This window comes from Artibeus jamaicensis, unplaced genomic scaffold (assembly GCF_021234435.1).
Source record: "Artibeus jamaicensis isolate MK-2021 breed Jamaican fruit bat unplaced genomic scaffold, CSHL_Jam_final scaffold_847, whole genome shotgun sequence".
Taxonomy (NCBI): domain Eukaryota; kingdom Metazoa; phylum Chordata; class Mammalia; order Chiroptera; family Phyllostomidae; genus Artibeus; species Artibeus jamaicensis.
Window position 1 is genome coordinate 31367035 of NW_026522057.1, and position 14321 is coordinate 31381355.

Genomic DNA, 14321 nt, shown 5'->3' on the forward strand with positions numbered 1-14321 from the left:
GGCCCGTACTCTATCCCCGCCCCGCGGCCCAACCGACAGCTTCAGACTCCACACTGTTGCTGAGCCCGCCCCACCTTCCCGATGTGGAGTGGCCCAGGAAAGAAGGGAGGTGGAACCTTGAGGCATCAAGGCTGAGCTAGGCGTGCCCGCGGCCGCAGGGAGGGGCGTTTGGTGACACTCCCTGGCGTTGACAGCGGGCGGCGCCCGCGGGTGGTAGACTTTGGTGACGCTCCCCGGCGGTGACAGCGCGCGGCGCGCGCACTCTGAGGACTTTGGCGACGCTCCCCGGCAGTGACAGGCGGGGCGGAGTGGTTGCACCGCGGCCTCATTCCGGGGCGGGCGGGCGCCGAGCGCGGCGCGGGCGGGCGGACGAGCGGGCCGGGCTGGCTGAGGATGCCGCTCCGGGCGCCGCGGTCCTCGTGCCAGTGAGCGCCGCGCGTCGCCGCAGCCATGACGGTGGAGTTCGAGGAGTGCATCAAGGACTCGCCGCGCTTCAGGTGCGCCCGCCGGGCGCGCCCTTTGTGGGCGCCGGTGTCGCCGCCCCCTCGGGGCACCCGGGGCGGCCGAGGGTGGGCGCAGGGCAGGGGCGTCGGTGCCCCCTTTGTGCCCGACGGGGAAGCCAGTGACGGAAGCTGGAGGACCCCGCCTCCGACAAAGCCCGCAGCGCCTGGGGACGAGGGGACGGAACAAAAGGCGTCCCTTGTGCTGGTCACCTCGCGCGGAGGGCGCGCGCGTGGGGGCGGGGCTGCCGCCGGCTAGCCACCTCTCCGTGGGAGTGTCCACCCCCGCTTTGTGTCTGCACCTTCGTGCCGGCCACCTGTACAGGGCTGAGACCCTTCCCAGCCCTGCAGTCCTGCTGCGGCCAGGGTTGTCTGGGCTCATAGGTCTTCCGTCCCAGGATTCTGTCTTGGTCTGTGTGCCGAGAGTGTGCAGAGGGGACAGTCATCTGGAGCCACATGTAGGGTCTGGGGTGGCTGCTTGGCAGGGTGAACTCAGCACCTAGAGGGGAGGGATGGGGGCTGGGCGGAGCAGACCTGGCTGGAGGCTCCAGGGGAGGTTCTGGCTTGGGGCCTGCCCTGGGTTTGTGTTTTCAGGGCTTTGTGGGGGTGCAGCCACGTTCACCTGTGCGCACCACACATCCACCGTGTGTTCACATCTGCCGTGACCATGCACCTCCTGTGTGCCAGGTGCACACGTGGGAGCTGTGTCCATCCGCACCGTCTTGAGGTGCCAGACCCTGGATGTGAAGGCGTGGGCAAGCTGCACCCCTGTGCTGGCGTGCTCAACGTGTATGAAGACTAGTGATTGAAGCATGTGTTGCGTGTCACTTCTTGGTGTGCACACACACTGTGTTTATCATGCCGGTGTGAGTGTTGGCACTAGACACGCGTTATTTTGCTCATGTGTGTGCCAGCACCGGGACACACATCTCTGCATGTGTGTCCATGGGTGTGCTGTGTCGTTGCATGTGTGCACATGGGATGGCACAGGAGCACATCTACCACACATCTGTGCACACATGTGCTTGCTTGTGTGTGCTGGATCTTGGGGGTACCAGGCAGAGGGCCCGTGTGTGCTCACACAGCAGTGAGGCACCAGTGTCACTCTTGCCCCAGGCCTCTGGGCCTGCCCCCTCACAGGGAGGCTGGGGGTGAGGGGTCTGGTCCGCCCAGAAAGTGGCCCCAGGCCCCGGGGGGAGCAGTGGGCAACGACCTTTTCTGTTTGCCCATCCTCTGTTGCTGACTGACTGAGGGAGGGGATGTGAGGTACTCATGATCCCGGGCTCCCACCTTTGCCCACTGTCCTCTGGGACCCAGGCTGGGGGGAGGTGTAGCCAGGGCCTTGGCTGGGGGCTCAGTCCTGGGGGGGGGGGCCGCTGGTCTTGCCCTGACCCCGCCCTCCGAGCCTCCTGCTCCTCCTCCCCACCTCGCCCGGTCAGACTGGGTCAAGGCACCTCACTCACCTCCCGGTCTTCCTCCCACGGCAGCCTGTTCTGCCTGTGTCACAGCAGTGGGTGCGGTGGCTTTGACCGGCTCCCTCTGGCAGGGAGGGGCTGCCCTTGGGAAAGTGCCCAGTGGGGCCTGGGGGAGGTGCTCAGTGGACCCATCAGGACCCTGGGCCGAAAAAGCCTCTCTCTGGGTTTTAGGGTTTTGGGGTTGGGCTGAGGTTTAGCGGGGGTTTGAGGCAACCCTGAGGTGCCCCTGTCTGTTCAGCTTCAGGTGCAGCTGAGGCTGTAACCTGGGCTTCCTGGAGGTTGGCCTGGGCTGGGTGGGTCAAGGTGTGGCAGGCCAGGAGGATGTGGTCAGTGCTGTGGGGCCCTTGGCCTCAGCCCTGTGGGGGAGGGACCCTGCCTGTGCACTCTTGGCCTGGGGAGACCCCAGATGCATGTAGCTAAGGGGTCCAGACTCCTCCAGACAGGCTTATGGCCTCCACCCACCCCTTGTTGTTGGTACCCACTCCCGTGGGTGGGGCTTCAGGCACTGAGTCACAGCTTTGGGGGGGGGACTGGCCTCTCCCTCCTCCCCATCCTCCAAGCTGCTGAGGAAATCCTGGAGGGAGGGCAGGGGAGGAGGCCTCAGGGGCCAGGGAGAGAGAGCCGGCTCCTGGAGCAGCCTCACCCTGCTGCACTCCAGGGACCGGGAGCCCAGGCCTCAGGGTGGCAGCCTCTGGGCGGCTGCCTGGGGCACTCGCTGGGCTGGGGCTGCAGAGCTGTGTGTCCCTCTGCAGCACCCTCTTCTGGGTGGGCGGTCCTTCCATGCTCCTGGACCCTCTGAGGGGGAAGGGAGAGGCTAGAGCAGAGCCAGGGCCCTTGAGGTCCCAGCCTCCGCTGTCAGAAACACACCCCTCAGGACGCACCTCCAGGCAGTTGGGAAGGGCAGTCCTGGGTAGGCTGCGGGGCACTCACAGGGGCCTGGGTCCCGTCTGGTCCAGGCAGACAACCTCCCCGACCCATCTCTGCTCTGGAATGTAGTGTCCTGAGCCCCTCAGGAAGGACTGGGTGCTGCTCAGAGAGGAGCCCGTGTCCTGCCAGGTGGCTGGTGGGGACCTTCTAAGGTCCCTGGGTGATCCCCCTTCCTCCCCAGCTTCTGATGGAGATCATTCTGAGCTATAACCTGTGTGAGGGACTAGGTCTTACCCCCAGGGCCTGGGAAACCCTGGGACACGCCCCTCCCCCTGCCCGCCTCCCTCTGCCTGACCCTGCCCAAGACCTGTCCCTGGGGCTCAAGCCCCATTCCAGTTGCCCCTTGTCCGCAGGAGGCCAGATGGGCCCAACTCACCAGCTGAGTGGGGGGGGGGCCCACCAGGATCCTGGCCTGATTATTCTGTTTCCTGTTCCTGGAGCATGAAGGGGAGGGGGGATGTCACGTGCCCGACCCATCTGCCTCTGCCTTCCGGGGATTCTCCTGTCCGAGGCTTCTCTGGTGATGTCATGCGTTAACCCTCCCCTCCCCGAGGTGGCCCATTGTCAGGCAGCCCCAGGGGACTGGGTTCCTCCAAGCCTGACCCAGCCCTGTCTCCTGGCAGACCTGCTGGTCTGTGTTTTGAGGTTGGGGGAGTTGGGGGTCTCGGTGCTGAGGAAATCACAGAGTGGTCTTCTGCTGCCCTGGATTCCAACTGAGACAAGTGTGCCACAGGGGCTACCAGGCTCAGGTGGGACTGTCCATCTGGGCCCCGGGACTGGGCAGGAGGGGGGCTGGCCTCCCTCGCCCCTACCCCGAGTACACACCTGCACTGGGGTCCAGCCCCTCCCTCGGTCCTCAGGCTTGTCTGACCTCTTGCCCGCCAGGGTGGCTGCAGCAGCCCGGCCCCAGAGGGGGCATCACAGCCAACTGGGCCTCTTCTGGCGGGGGGTTCGGGTGGGTACCCAGCAGCTCTGGAGTCAGCTGGACCTGTGTCCGTGTCCTGGCTCCTCCTCCCAGGCAGCGGCAGCCTCTCCCAGCTTCCATTTCTCGGCCTGCCTGCTGGCCTTGAGGCACAGGTCAGCGGGCAGGGTCAGGCAACCAGCAGCCCAGCAGCCCCTCAGGGGGTGTGCAGGGAGGAGAAGACCCAGCCTGACATGAGGTCCAGGCGGCTGGCTGCAGGCTGACCCCGGCTGCCCCGTTCCCGTTGCAGGGCAACTATCGATGAGGTGGAGACAGATGTGGTCGAGATCGAGGCCAAACTGGACAAGGTGAGGGGCTGGGGTGCATGGGCCCCGGGCCACTCTCTGCCCCTCACACCCAGCCACCTGTTTGTGTGTGTGTGGGCACGTGTGTGGGCACACCAGGGTTGCACATGTATGTCCCCCCATGTGTGGCGGATCCCGTCCAGGGTGTCTTCAGGGCAGGAGACAGCCACTGAGGGACCAAGCTGGGGCTGAGGCGGGCGCCTGGGGGAGGAGGGGCGGCGCCCCTGAGCGCCCTCAGTGGCTGGTCTCGCTGGCTTTGGGCCAGGGCCACAGGCCTGCCCCAGTCCTGTCCTGCTCTGACCTCCTGCTCTGAAGCCAAGGCCCAGGGAGGTGGCACCGTGCAGCCAAGTGCTCAGTGGGCTTAGGGTGGGGGGCGGGCAGTCCAGTCCCTCCCGGCCTGGGGCTGCTCTGGGGAGCTGTGTTCCCGGCACTGCTGGGCCCTGAGCTGCACCCTGCCGCCCCAGCCTCTCGGCGGTGGGGCGGGCCGGTGACAGCCGTTGGCCTGGGTGTTGCCCCTGCCCCGTCTGCAGCTGGTGAAGCTGTGCAGTGGCCTGATTGAGGCTGGCAAGGCCTACGTCACAGCCAACAGACTCTTTGTGAGCGGTGTCCGGGACCTGTCTCAGCAGTGCCAGGGCGACACAGTCATCTCGGTGAGGGGACGGCCACTCCTGGTCAGGGGTGGGCACGGCCAGGCAGCCCCTCGAGGCTGCCCCGGCCCTGGGAGCAGGTGGGCCTCTGGGCTGGGCGGCAGGGGTGCTTCTGTGGCCTGTGGCCGGGGTGGTGCTGGCCACTGGGCGGGGGCACAGCTGTCCCATCTGAGTGAGGGGTCTCCCCACACTGCCCCCCAGGAATGTCTGCAGAGGTTTGGAGACAGCCTCCAGGAGATGGTCAACTACCACATGGTAAGCCCTGCCAGTGTGGGGGTGACGTGCTCGGGGGCCTGTCCGAGGCAGCTCCACTGGCTGGCGGGCCAGCTTGGAGGGTGGCCATGTTTCGGTTCTTCCTGTCTGTGGGGTGGGGACATCATGAGGCTCTCTGCTGTGTCCCAGGTGAGGGCCAGACAGTGGAGAGAACGGGGGAGGTGGCAATGCAGCCCAGGACTGCGGGCAGAGGTGCCTGCCCCACAGGGTGGGGAGGCCTTGGAGGGTCGTCCAGGGCCCCCCAGCCAGGCAGGAGTGTCTCCCAGGCTGACCCCCTGGCCCCTGGACAACTCTGACCTCAGTGCCTCCCAGGCTGGGTCTGGGTGATCTTCAGGCCTTGGTGCCCCCCACACGGACACGGAGTAGGGCCTGAGGCACACGTGGGTGGTCGGACATGGGCCTGGGAGCCGGAGCCCTGACCAAACAAGAGGCCCTACCCCCCGCAGGGGAAGTTCAGAGATAAACTAGCTCAGAACAGCCTGTCCCGCCCTGTCTGTCTTTTTCCAGATAGGCCCCCCACATAGCCAGATCCGATTCTGGGTCCCATAATTGCTGTGGGGAGCCCCCAGCTCCCGGAGACCACCCCCTAACCCCCCAGGCCTGGTTCCTCAGGAACCCCAGCTCCGACCCAGCCCCCCTTCCCCCCCTCCGCTTCATTCAGGGCGTCACCCTTGAGGTGGCCTCCCAGGGCCAGGGGGCCGGGGGTGTCACCACACAGGTGCTCTGTGTGTGTTGGGCCAGCGTGCCATGGGGCCATTCCAGGGGCCCGTCTGGCATGGCTTTGGCCTTTAGTCTGGCCTGGAGCCAGAGGGGACATGGGCAGGTGGTCACAGCTGTCGCCTCTGGGCGCCAGCCCAGGCCTGGGGGCCACACCCTGTGGGGCAGGTCTGCGGGGATGCCCGGCCGGGGCCCAGGCTGGGCTGGGTGGAGTGTTCCTGGGACTCACCTGTGAGGGACCGGGGCCTGGCCCCCAGGGTCCCGTGGGGGAAGGTGGCTGACACCCCGCTGTCCTCCACCCCCAGATCCTGTTTGACCAGGCCCAGAGGTCCGTGCGGCAGCAACTCCACAACTTCATCAAAGAGTGAGCGGCCGAGCGAGGGTCCAGCATGAGCACTAGAGTGGGGAGCAGACACATCTGTGCTGGATCTGGGGGGTCCTGGCCTGCTCAGGACGGGCCTCAGGGCGGTGGGAGGGGGGGACCCTGCAAGAGTAAAAGCTTGGAAGTGGGACAGGGCTGGAGGGCAGGAAGAGGGTCTGGGGGCGGGGGGAGGGGAGGGCGAGGCCACCGAGAGAGTCAGGGTGGGCAGGGGTCTGAGCCCGGTGTGCACAGTTGGGTGCCCACTGCGCCCCTGAGCGGAGTCACACTGAGGTCAGGTGTGCGACTCTGGGGTCTGGGTTGAAGCTCGGGGTCACCCCAGGCTTGACCGGTCCTGCGAGTGAGGTGATGGGGGGGGGCCCTAGGTAGGAGGAGGAGGGCTGAGGGAGGAGAGGGCGTGCCCAGTGCGAAGGCTGCGGGGCTTAGGGCTGCTGTGGGGGGTGGACAGGTAGGGAGGAAGAGGGGGTCCCTGCCTGGGCGTGCAGAGGGTGGCCAGGAGCCCGGGGAGGGCATTTCCTGAAGCTGGAAACCCCGCGTTCGGCCCTCCTGGGAGCCCTGATGGGACACCCGCCACCCCCCAGCGACGTGCGGAAGTTCAAGGAGACCAAGAAGCAGTTTGACAAAGTGCGGGAGGACCTGGAGCTGTCCCTGGTGCGGAATGCCCAGGCCCCGAGGCACCGGCCACACGAGGTGGAGGAGGCCACAGGTGCCTTGACCCTCACCCGCAAGTGCTTCCGCCACCTGGCGCTGGACTATGTGCTGCAGGTCAGCAGCTGGGCACGGGTGTCGGGCCCTGGAGTGGGGGAGGGGGCCCTGGGCTGGGGTCTGGTCTCAGGAGGCATCTCTGGTCTGAGAAAACCTTCGATGTCAGATCTTCAAGGGACATGGTAGGGGGCAGGCAAAGGCCCGGGTGTGGGGATGGGCTGGGACAAACCAGAGGCTGCGGGCTGTGGGGTGGAGGCCAGGGAGCTGGGGTGAGAATCCCTGGCTTTGCCTCTGGGAGGGACCCTGTGCACCGACTCCGGGCCCTGGGGGGGCGGGCGTGGCCCGGTGCAGGGGCAGGGAGCCGGCTGCAGCCTCAGGGAACCCCCGAGGGGCCTGGGTGGGTTCTGTGGCTGGGCCGGCTGTGGGCTGCCTCCACCGCAGCACGCCCCCTGCTCCCTGTCCCCTGGCAGATCAACGTCCTCCAGGCGAAGAAGAAGTTCGAGATCTTGGACTCTGTGAGTGCCCGGTGAGGGTGGGCGGGCGCTGCCCACGAGGCCGGGGCGGCGGCCTCACCTGTGCCCCCGCCTGCAGATGCTGTCCTTCATGCACGCCCAGCACAGCTTCTTCCGGCAGGGCTACAGCCTGCTGCACCAGCTGGACCCCTACATGCAGAAGCTGGCGGCTGAGGTGGGCCGGCGGGCCGGCGGGCGGGGAGGGGTCACGGGCAGGGCCCCGGTGGGCAGCTCCCTTCCCCTCCCTGATGCCCCTCCCCACAGCTGGACCAGCTGGTGGTGGACTCGGCAGTGGAGAAGCGAGAGATGGAGCACAGGCATGCGGCCATCCAGCAGCGGGTGAGGCCCTGCCCTGCGCTCCCTGCTGGAGGTGGGGGTGGGGGTGGGCGAGCACCCCAAGAAGCCACTACCTCCAACCCTCCCCATCCTACCGAGCTGCAAGGCCCATGGACACACACGCCCATCCCTTCCCCAAGGCCTGCCCCTCTTCCCTGGCCTCGAGGTGAGAGAGCAGGAGGGGTGGGGTGGCCCTGTGGTTGCTCAGAGGTCAGGACAGAGGCGGGCAGAGGGTCTGGGCCCTCCTTCAAGGCCAGTGGCAACCTGAGGGGCCTCGTCACTGGCTCCCACTGTCAGACTGTCGCCCCCACACCGCCCAGGGGAGAGGTGGGCAGCAGGAGGTGCTGCCAGTCTCAGAATCCCGGAGCGCGTGGCTGAGGGCGTGGCTGAGGGCGTGGCTGGAGGCCAAGCTGTGCCTTACTGGCATTCTCTTCTCTCCCCCCCGCCCCCCCGCCCCCCGCACCTGCGCTGCCACTCAGACGCTGCTGCAGGTGAGTGGGCGCCCCACCATGAGGAGGGAGTCTGGGAGGGCCAGTGGGCGGGGCCTCTGCCCTCCCTCAACCCCAAGGCCCTTCAGCACCAAGGACACCTCCACCGGCATCAGCCTCCCAGACACCTGTGGGCACTTCACTGTAAACCGTGGCTGGCACCAGCAAGGACCCGGGCTGAACTGGGACGCATGCCCCGTGGGAGCGGCAGCAGCTGTGCCTTCCTGGCCCCACTCAGCCAGGGAAGCAGGTGGCTGGGCCTCCTCTCCCACTGCGGACACACAGGGCGGCACTCAGAGCCTCCCCGGCCTGGTGAACGGGGCTCTGTCCAGCTGGGAGCTGGCCCAGCTGGCCACATGAATGGGGGAGCAGGCTGGGGGGGCAGCTTCCTTCCTGATCCCAGAGCCTGCTGTCTTTAATAGGCTGGGGGAGAGGGGGCGGAGCCGGGCTCTGGGGCCCCAGCGGCAATGTGAGGTGACCGCCCCCAGGAGGATCTGGGCAGGGGCCTTGCCCAGGCCCAGGCTGGGCGTTCACTGGGGGCCCGGCTTCAACCCCCCCAGGACTTCTCTTATGATGAGCCCAAAGCGGAGTTCGACGTGGATGCGCCCAGCGGCGTGGTGATGGAGGGCTACCTCTTCAAGAGGGCCAGCAACGCCTTCAAGACCTGGAACCGGTGAGGGGGGCCTTCCGCGGGGGCAGGGAGGTGGGGTGGGCCTGCGGCTGGCCCCCTCTGACCCCTCCTGGCCTGTGCACCCACACAGGCGCTGGTTCTCCATCCAGAACAGCCAGCTGGTCTACCAGAAGAAACTGAAGGTGCGTGTGTGCGGGCCCTGGGGCGGGCGCGGGCAGTGATGGCGCCACCGCCTGCACGGGCAGGGGCCAGGGGGCCTGGGTTTGTCGGGCAGCGCAGTGAGTGGGCGGTCAGGGCGGGTGCCGAACGCAAGGGCTGCCACGTGCCGACCGCAGGACGTGCTGACCGTGGTGGTGGACGACCTCCGCCTGTGTTCCGTGAAGCCGTGCGAGGACATCGAGCGCAGGTTCTGCTTTGAGGTCGTGTCGCCCACCAAGTGAGGAGGCCCAGCCTGGCGGGGGCGGGTGGGGAGCCCCTGCCTGCCCGGCCTGACGTCCCCTCCCCCCAGGAGCTGCATGCTGCAGGCTGATTCGGAGAAGCTGCGGCAGGCCTGGGTCCGGGCCGTGCAAGCCAGCATCGCCTCCGCCTACCGGGAGAGCCCGGACAGCTGCTACGGCGAGGTGTGTGCCGCCCGCCCGCGCCCGCCGCATGTGTGCTCAGCGCTCAGGCTGCGTGTGTGTGCATTGTGGGTGTGGGTGCGTGAGTGCACCAGCACACGAGCGTGCTCAGGCTTTGCTTCGGGGACCTACCCTGGGCTGGCACCTCTGGCTGGGAGGAGGAGGAGGCTTGCTGGGGAACGGGGGCTGGAGCTCCTGACGGGCTGAGCGGCCCCTCACACCCGCCCCAGAGGCTGGATCGCACGGCGTCCCCCTCCACAAGCAGCATCGACTCTGCCTCGGACGCCCGCGAGCGCGGCGCCAAGGGCGAGAGCGTGCTTCAGCGCGTGCAGAGCGTGGCCGGCAACGGCCAGTGTGGCGACTGTGGCCAGCTGGACCCCCGCTGGGCCAGCATCAACCTGGGCGTGCTGCTGTGCATCGAGTGCTCCGGCATCCACCGGTGGGTCCCTGGGGGGGCAGGTGGGCAGGCCGGCCGGCAGGGGTGATAGGCCGAGCCCCCCTCTGGCTGACCCCGGCCTCCCCACCCTCTAGGAGCCTGGGTGTCCACTGCTCCAAGGTGCGGTCCCTGACCCTGGACTCGTGGGAGCCTGAGCTGCTGAAGGTGAGTGAGGGGCCACCGCAGGCTGCCGGCCGGGCAGTGGGCGTCGGGGCTTGGGGCTGCAAGCCAGGGCTGTCTGTGAACTGGGGCTGCGGCCCGCACACCCTGTCTCCACTAGCTGATGTGTGAGCTGGGAAACAGCACCGTGAACCAGATCTACGAAGCCCAGTGCGAGGGGCTGGGCAGCAGGAAGCCCGCGGCCAGCAGCCCCAGGTGAGGTGGGCGCGGCAGAGAGCGGGAGGGTTGTGGCGAGTGCCGTCCCTGAGTGTGGCCTCACGCTCCCCTGGGTCCAGGCAGGACAAGGAGGCCTGGATCAAGGACAAGTACGTGGAAAAGAGGTTCCTGCGGAAGCCGCCCTCCACGCCAGCTCGGGAGGCCCCGCAGCGCTGGCGGGCGCTGAAGTGCCGGGGCCACCACAGCTCCCCCCGCGCGCCTGCCACCCGCCGCAAGGTCCGGATGGAGCCTGTCCTACCCTCAGTGGCTGCTCTGTCCTCAGGTGGGGGAGCCGTCGACTCACCTGGACAGGGCTGGGGACAGGCTCCAGCGGGTGTGAGCCGGAAAGCCCGGGGTCTGGGAGGTCAGGCTGAGCGGGCAGGAGGCAGGGCTCATAGGGGTGCGTGGCGTGATGGCCCTGGTTCTCCCGCCCATGCACAGGCGCCATGGAGCGCAGGTTCCGTCGGGACTCCCTCTTCTGCCCGGACGAGCTGGACTCCCTCTTCTCCTATTTTGATGCAGGGGCTGCGGCTGCCGGTCCTCGTAGTAAGTGCTTCGAGTGCCCCGGCCCCGCTGCCCACTCCCAAGCCCGCCCCTGGACCCAGCGTGGCTCACTGGGGGAGGGGAGTGTCATGGCCACTTGCTGGGGACCTGGGAGCACGGGCAGTATTTGCTGGAGGGACAGGCTCAGAGCTGGTGCCTCGGAGGCTGATCTTGTACGGCTGGGATGGTGGGTCGAGGGGCTTTGGGTCACACTGACTTGAAGGTCAAGGCTGCGACCCTCAAGGGATGTGTGTGCACATGGAAGCGTGTATCTGAGTGAGCATGCAGGTGTGTGTCTGGAGCCTTCCCAGGCAGTGTGGGCAGGTGGCAGGGGCCTCCGCCAGGATTGGCAGGGCTGATGGGGTGGCCATGGACAGCAGAGGGCGCTGCTTTGCCAACCCTGACTGCGGGATCTTCTGCCAAGGCTGCCCTTGGTGAATTGGGCCGCCTGGGCCCCATCTCCAGGGCTTGGACAAGACCCAATCACTGGGCAGTGACCTGCTAGCATGCACTGGCCACAGACAAAGCTGAACACCTACCGCCTGCACACGCCCACTGTCCTGCTGGGGCTCGACCTGCCTGAGGGTGGTTGTGGGGGGAGGGGGCCGGTGCTGTCCGTGACTTTTCTCCCCTTTTCTCCCATCCTGGGCAGGGTGCCCCCTGCTCCCTAGTGTGGGCTGGTCCTGCCCCCAGGGGCATTCTCTGGAGGACAGTTGGGGTTTGGAAAGGAGTAAGGGATGCTTAGGACCCCCTCTGCCCACGGACCCCACAGGTCTGAGCAGCGACAGTGGCTTAGGGGGTAGTTCCGATGGCAGCTCGGACGTCTTGGCCCTCGGCGTGAGCTCCGTGGTGGACAGCGTCACTGAGGAGGGTGGGTGCACACTTCCCACCGCTGCTTCCGCCTCTCCCCACCCTCCCCTTCCCCTGCCCTGGAGCAGGGCAGCACCCCTGACTGCCCCACCCCTCCGCGCAGAGGGTGCAGAGTCGGAGGAGTCCAGCGGCGGCGAGGCTGACGGAGAGGCAGAGGCCTGGGGCCTGGCAGACGTGCGCGAGCTGCACCCGGGACTCCTAGCACACCGTGCAGCGCGCACTCGTGACCTCCCCGCGCTGGCCGCGGCGCTGGCCCATGGGGCCGAGGTCAACTGGGCAGACACAGAGGACGAGGGCAAGACGCCACTGGTGCAGGCCGTGATCGGGGTGAGCAGCGCTGGGCGGCCAGACGCAGGTGCGCGCTGGCGTCTTCCAGCCCCGTTGGGAGCTGTCCACAGGGACCCTGTTCTCCACTGCAGTAGACGGGGCTTGGTCCGGAGGGGGTGCCCAGGGCCCTCGGAGGGGCCATCCCTGGGCTCAGTCTGATCTGCGCCCCCCGTTCTCCAGGGCTCTTTGATCATCTGTGAATTCCTCCTGCAAAACGGAGCGGACGTGAACCAAAGAGACAGCCGGGGCCGGGCGCCCCTGCACCATGCCACGCTCCTGGGCCACACCGGGTAAGTCACAGGTGCTCCTCCTCCTCAATTTTGAGACCCTACAGCCCGGGCGTGCCCCAACTCGTCCGTCTCCTCTGCCCTTCAGCCAAGTCTGCCTGTTCTTGAAGCGAGGTGCCGACCAGCACGCTTTGGACCACGAGCAGCAGGACCCGCTGAGCATCGCAATCCAGGAGGCTAATGCTGACATCGTTACGCTGTGAGCGCACAGGCCGGAAGGGGGCGACGGGGGGGCGGGGCACTTCGCGTGTGGGCGGGGCGCCGCGTGTGGGCGGGGCGGTGGGCCTGGGGTGCCCTCATTCTACGCTTCCTGCAGGCTCCGTCTGGCGCGCATGGCAGAGGAGATGCGTGAGGCTGAGGCGCCCCCGGGCCAGCCGGGCCCCCTGGCGGGCAGCAGCCCCACTGAGCTCCAGTACCGCAGGTGCATCCAGGAGTTCATCAGTCTCCACCTGGAGGAAAGCTAGGGCGGGTGGACCTGGCCACCTGGCCCTTGTCCTGAGTCCAGGGGCCCGCCCCACCCCCGCAGCCTGCTCTGCCCTCCTAGGAACTGCCACGCACCGCAGGGCTGGGGGAGGGGCCCCAGCACTGAGTCTTCTGAAGCCACGCGTTTCCCCAGAGGTGCTGCACCGTCTGGTGCCTCTCACCCCATGCGGGACCCTGTATCTTCAGTGGACTCCTCCTTGGGAGCCTGGGGTGCTCCTGTCACAAACTACCCTCAAGGCTCTGTGTCACCTTGTGCCCCCGTCCTCGGGGCCTGTGCCACCTTGTGCCCCTCTGTTCCAGGGGCCTGTGTCATCTTGTGCCCCCACTTTTATTGCCCCAGATAGTGACCTGCTAGTTAGGTCCCTCCTGCACACACCCAGAGCACCTGCACGAGGCCCTGAGGCTGGTGGCTGGCCACCAGCTCCCTGCAAGGCAGAAGGGGCAGCCCATCCAGGGAACAACTTGTGTACCTCACTTAGTGACCCCGGCGTCCAGGCTGGGCTTCTCTGGTGCTGGGGGGCGCATCTGGCATGGAGCCTCAGCCCTGGCTGGACGCGGGCGTCCGGAGGCCACGTGGCTGGCCACGTGGGCCCTGGACCAGGCCCCTGACTCCCCAGAGGCTCTTGGCTCAGAGTGGGTGCGTGAAGGGCTCTGGCGCTCTGCACCCTGTGTTCAGTGCGTTCTCACGGACCGGGTGGGCTTTCTGCACCCGCCTCGCTCTCGCCCCCTCTCGCCTCCTTCCTCTGCGGACTCTGGAGGAGCACCTTGACCCCAGCTCTGTCTGCTGCGAGGGGAGGCCCCTGCAGCTCTGCCCCTACTTGCCCGCTCACTGCACAGGCCGGGCCCTGGGACAGGCTGGGCCCCTCGGCTCACTCCCCAGGGCCCACGATGCCTCCTGCGCCCCCTGTTCTTGGAGCCTTGGGGCAGCGGCTGAGCCTCTGCCCAACTTGGGCCCTTGATCAGGCCAAGGCCAGTCGGCTGGTCACTATGCAAAGGCTGCCCAAGGAGGCTCCATGGGTGGCAAAGTGGGCACTGACCGGGCCCCCCAAGTCCCTCACCTGCTGGCTGTGACCCCTAATGAGCAGAATTAACTCCTTCCTCTCTCCCTGCTTGAGCTCTGTCCCCCCTTCCCACCCCACTGCCTGTCGGGGCCTCGCGCCTGCACCTCAGGCTGGCGGGCCCGCCCACCCTGGATCACTCAGTAATAAACTGCCACGCACACTGCGGCCTGTCGTTGGCTCCCCACCTCCCTCCCCGGTCTCAGCTGGGGGGCGGGTGTCTCAGGGTCCCCTGCCTTTCCTGAGGGGTGGCCGGGTGGGGTGGCAGCAGAGCCCAAAAGGAGGCTGATGGGGGGCTGGGGGCGTCTTTGGTGAACACGGACTCCTGACACCCCAGCCCCCATTCCCAGGCCCGTCTGCCCCTCTCTGGCCTGGAGTGTGGCTCCTGGTAGGAGCGAGGGTGGGGGCCAATGGGCAAGGATGGGCTGGGCCTGGTCTTGTCCCTTGGGTGAGCCCCAGCCCTGTGTCC

General features: G+C 67.4%; 1 protein-coding gene across 3 annotated transcripts; it reads left to right on the plus strand.

Moving 5' to 3' along the window:
- The first annotated feature begins 293 nt into the window (after window positions 1-293).
- Window positions 294-14015, plus strand: ACAP3 (ArfGAP with coiled-coil, ankyrin repeat and PH domains 3). 3 transcript variants are annotated; one of them, XM_037146995.2, is made up of 24 exons: window positions 299-497; window positions 4114-4171; window positions 4699-4818; window positions 5017-5070; window positions 6111-6169; window positions 6766-6949; window positions 7360-7404; window positions 7481-7576; window positions 7666-7740; window positions 8217-8228; window positions 8786-8898; window positions 8987-9038; window positions 9192-9292; window positions 9365-9476; window positions 9704-9912; window positions 10005-10074; window positions 10190-10284; window positions 10365-10567; window positions 10726-10830; window positions 11600-11698; window positions 11801-12024; window positions 12205-12314; window positions 12400-12510; window positions 12628-14015. In XM_037146995.2, exons 1-24 carry the CDS (start codon window positions 451-453, stop codon window positions 12773-12775), a joined length of 2502 nt encoding a protein of 833 aa, XP_037002890.2. In that variant the 5' UTR covers window positions 299-450; the 3' UTR covers window positions 12776-14015. The 3 variants fall into 3 exon arrangements, with proteins under 3 accessions (XP_053516634.1, XP_037002890.2, XP_053516633.1); XM_053660659.1 differs by lacking the exon at window positions 11600-11698 and having other exon boundaries at window positions 294-497; XM_053660658.1 differs by lacking the exon at window positions 8217-8228 and having other exon boundaries at window positions 300-497.
- The last annotated feature ends 306 nt before the right edge of the window (window positions 14016-14321 follow it).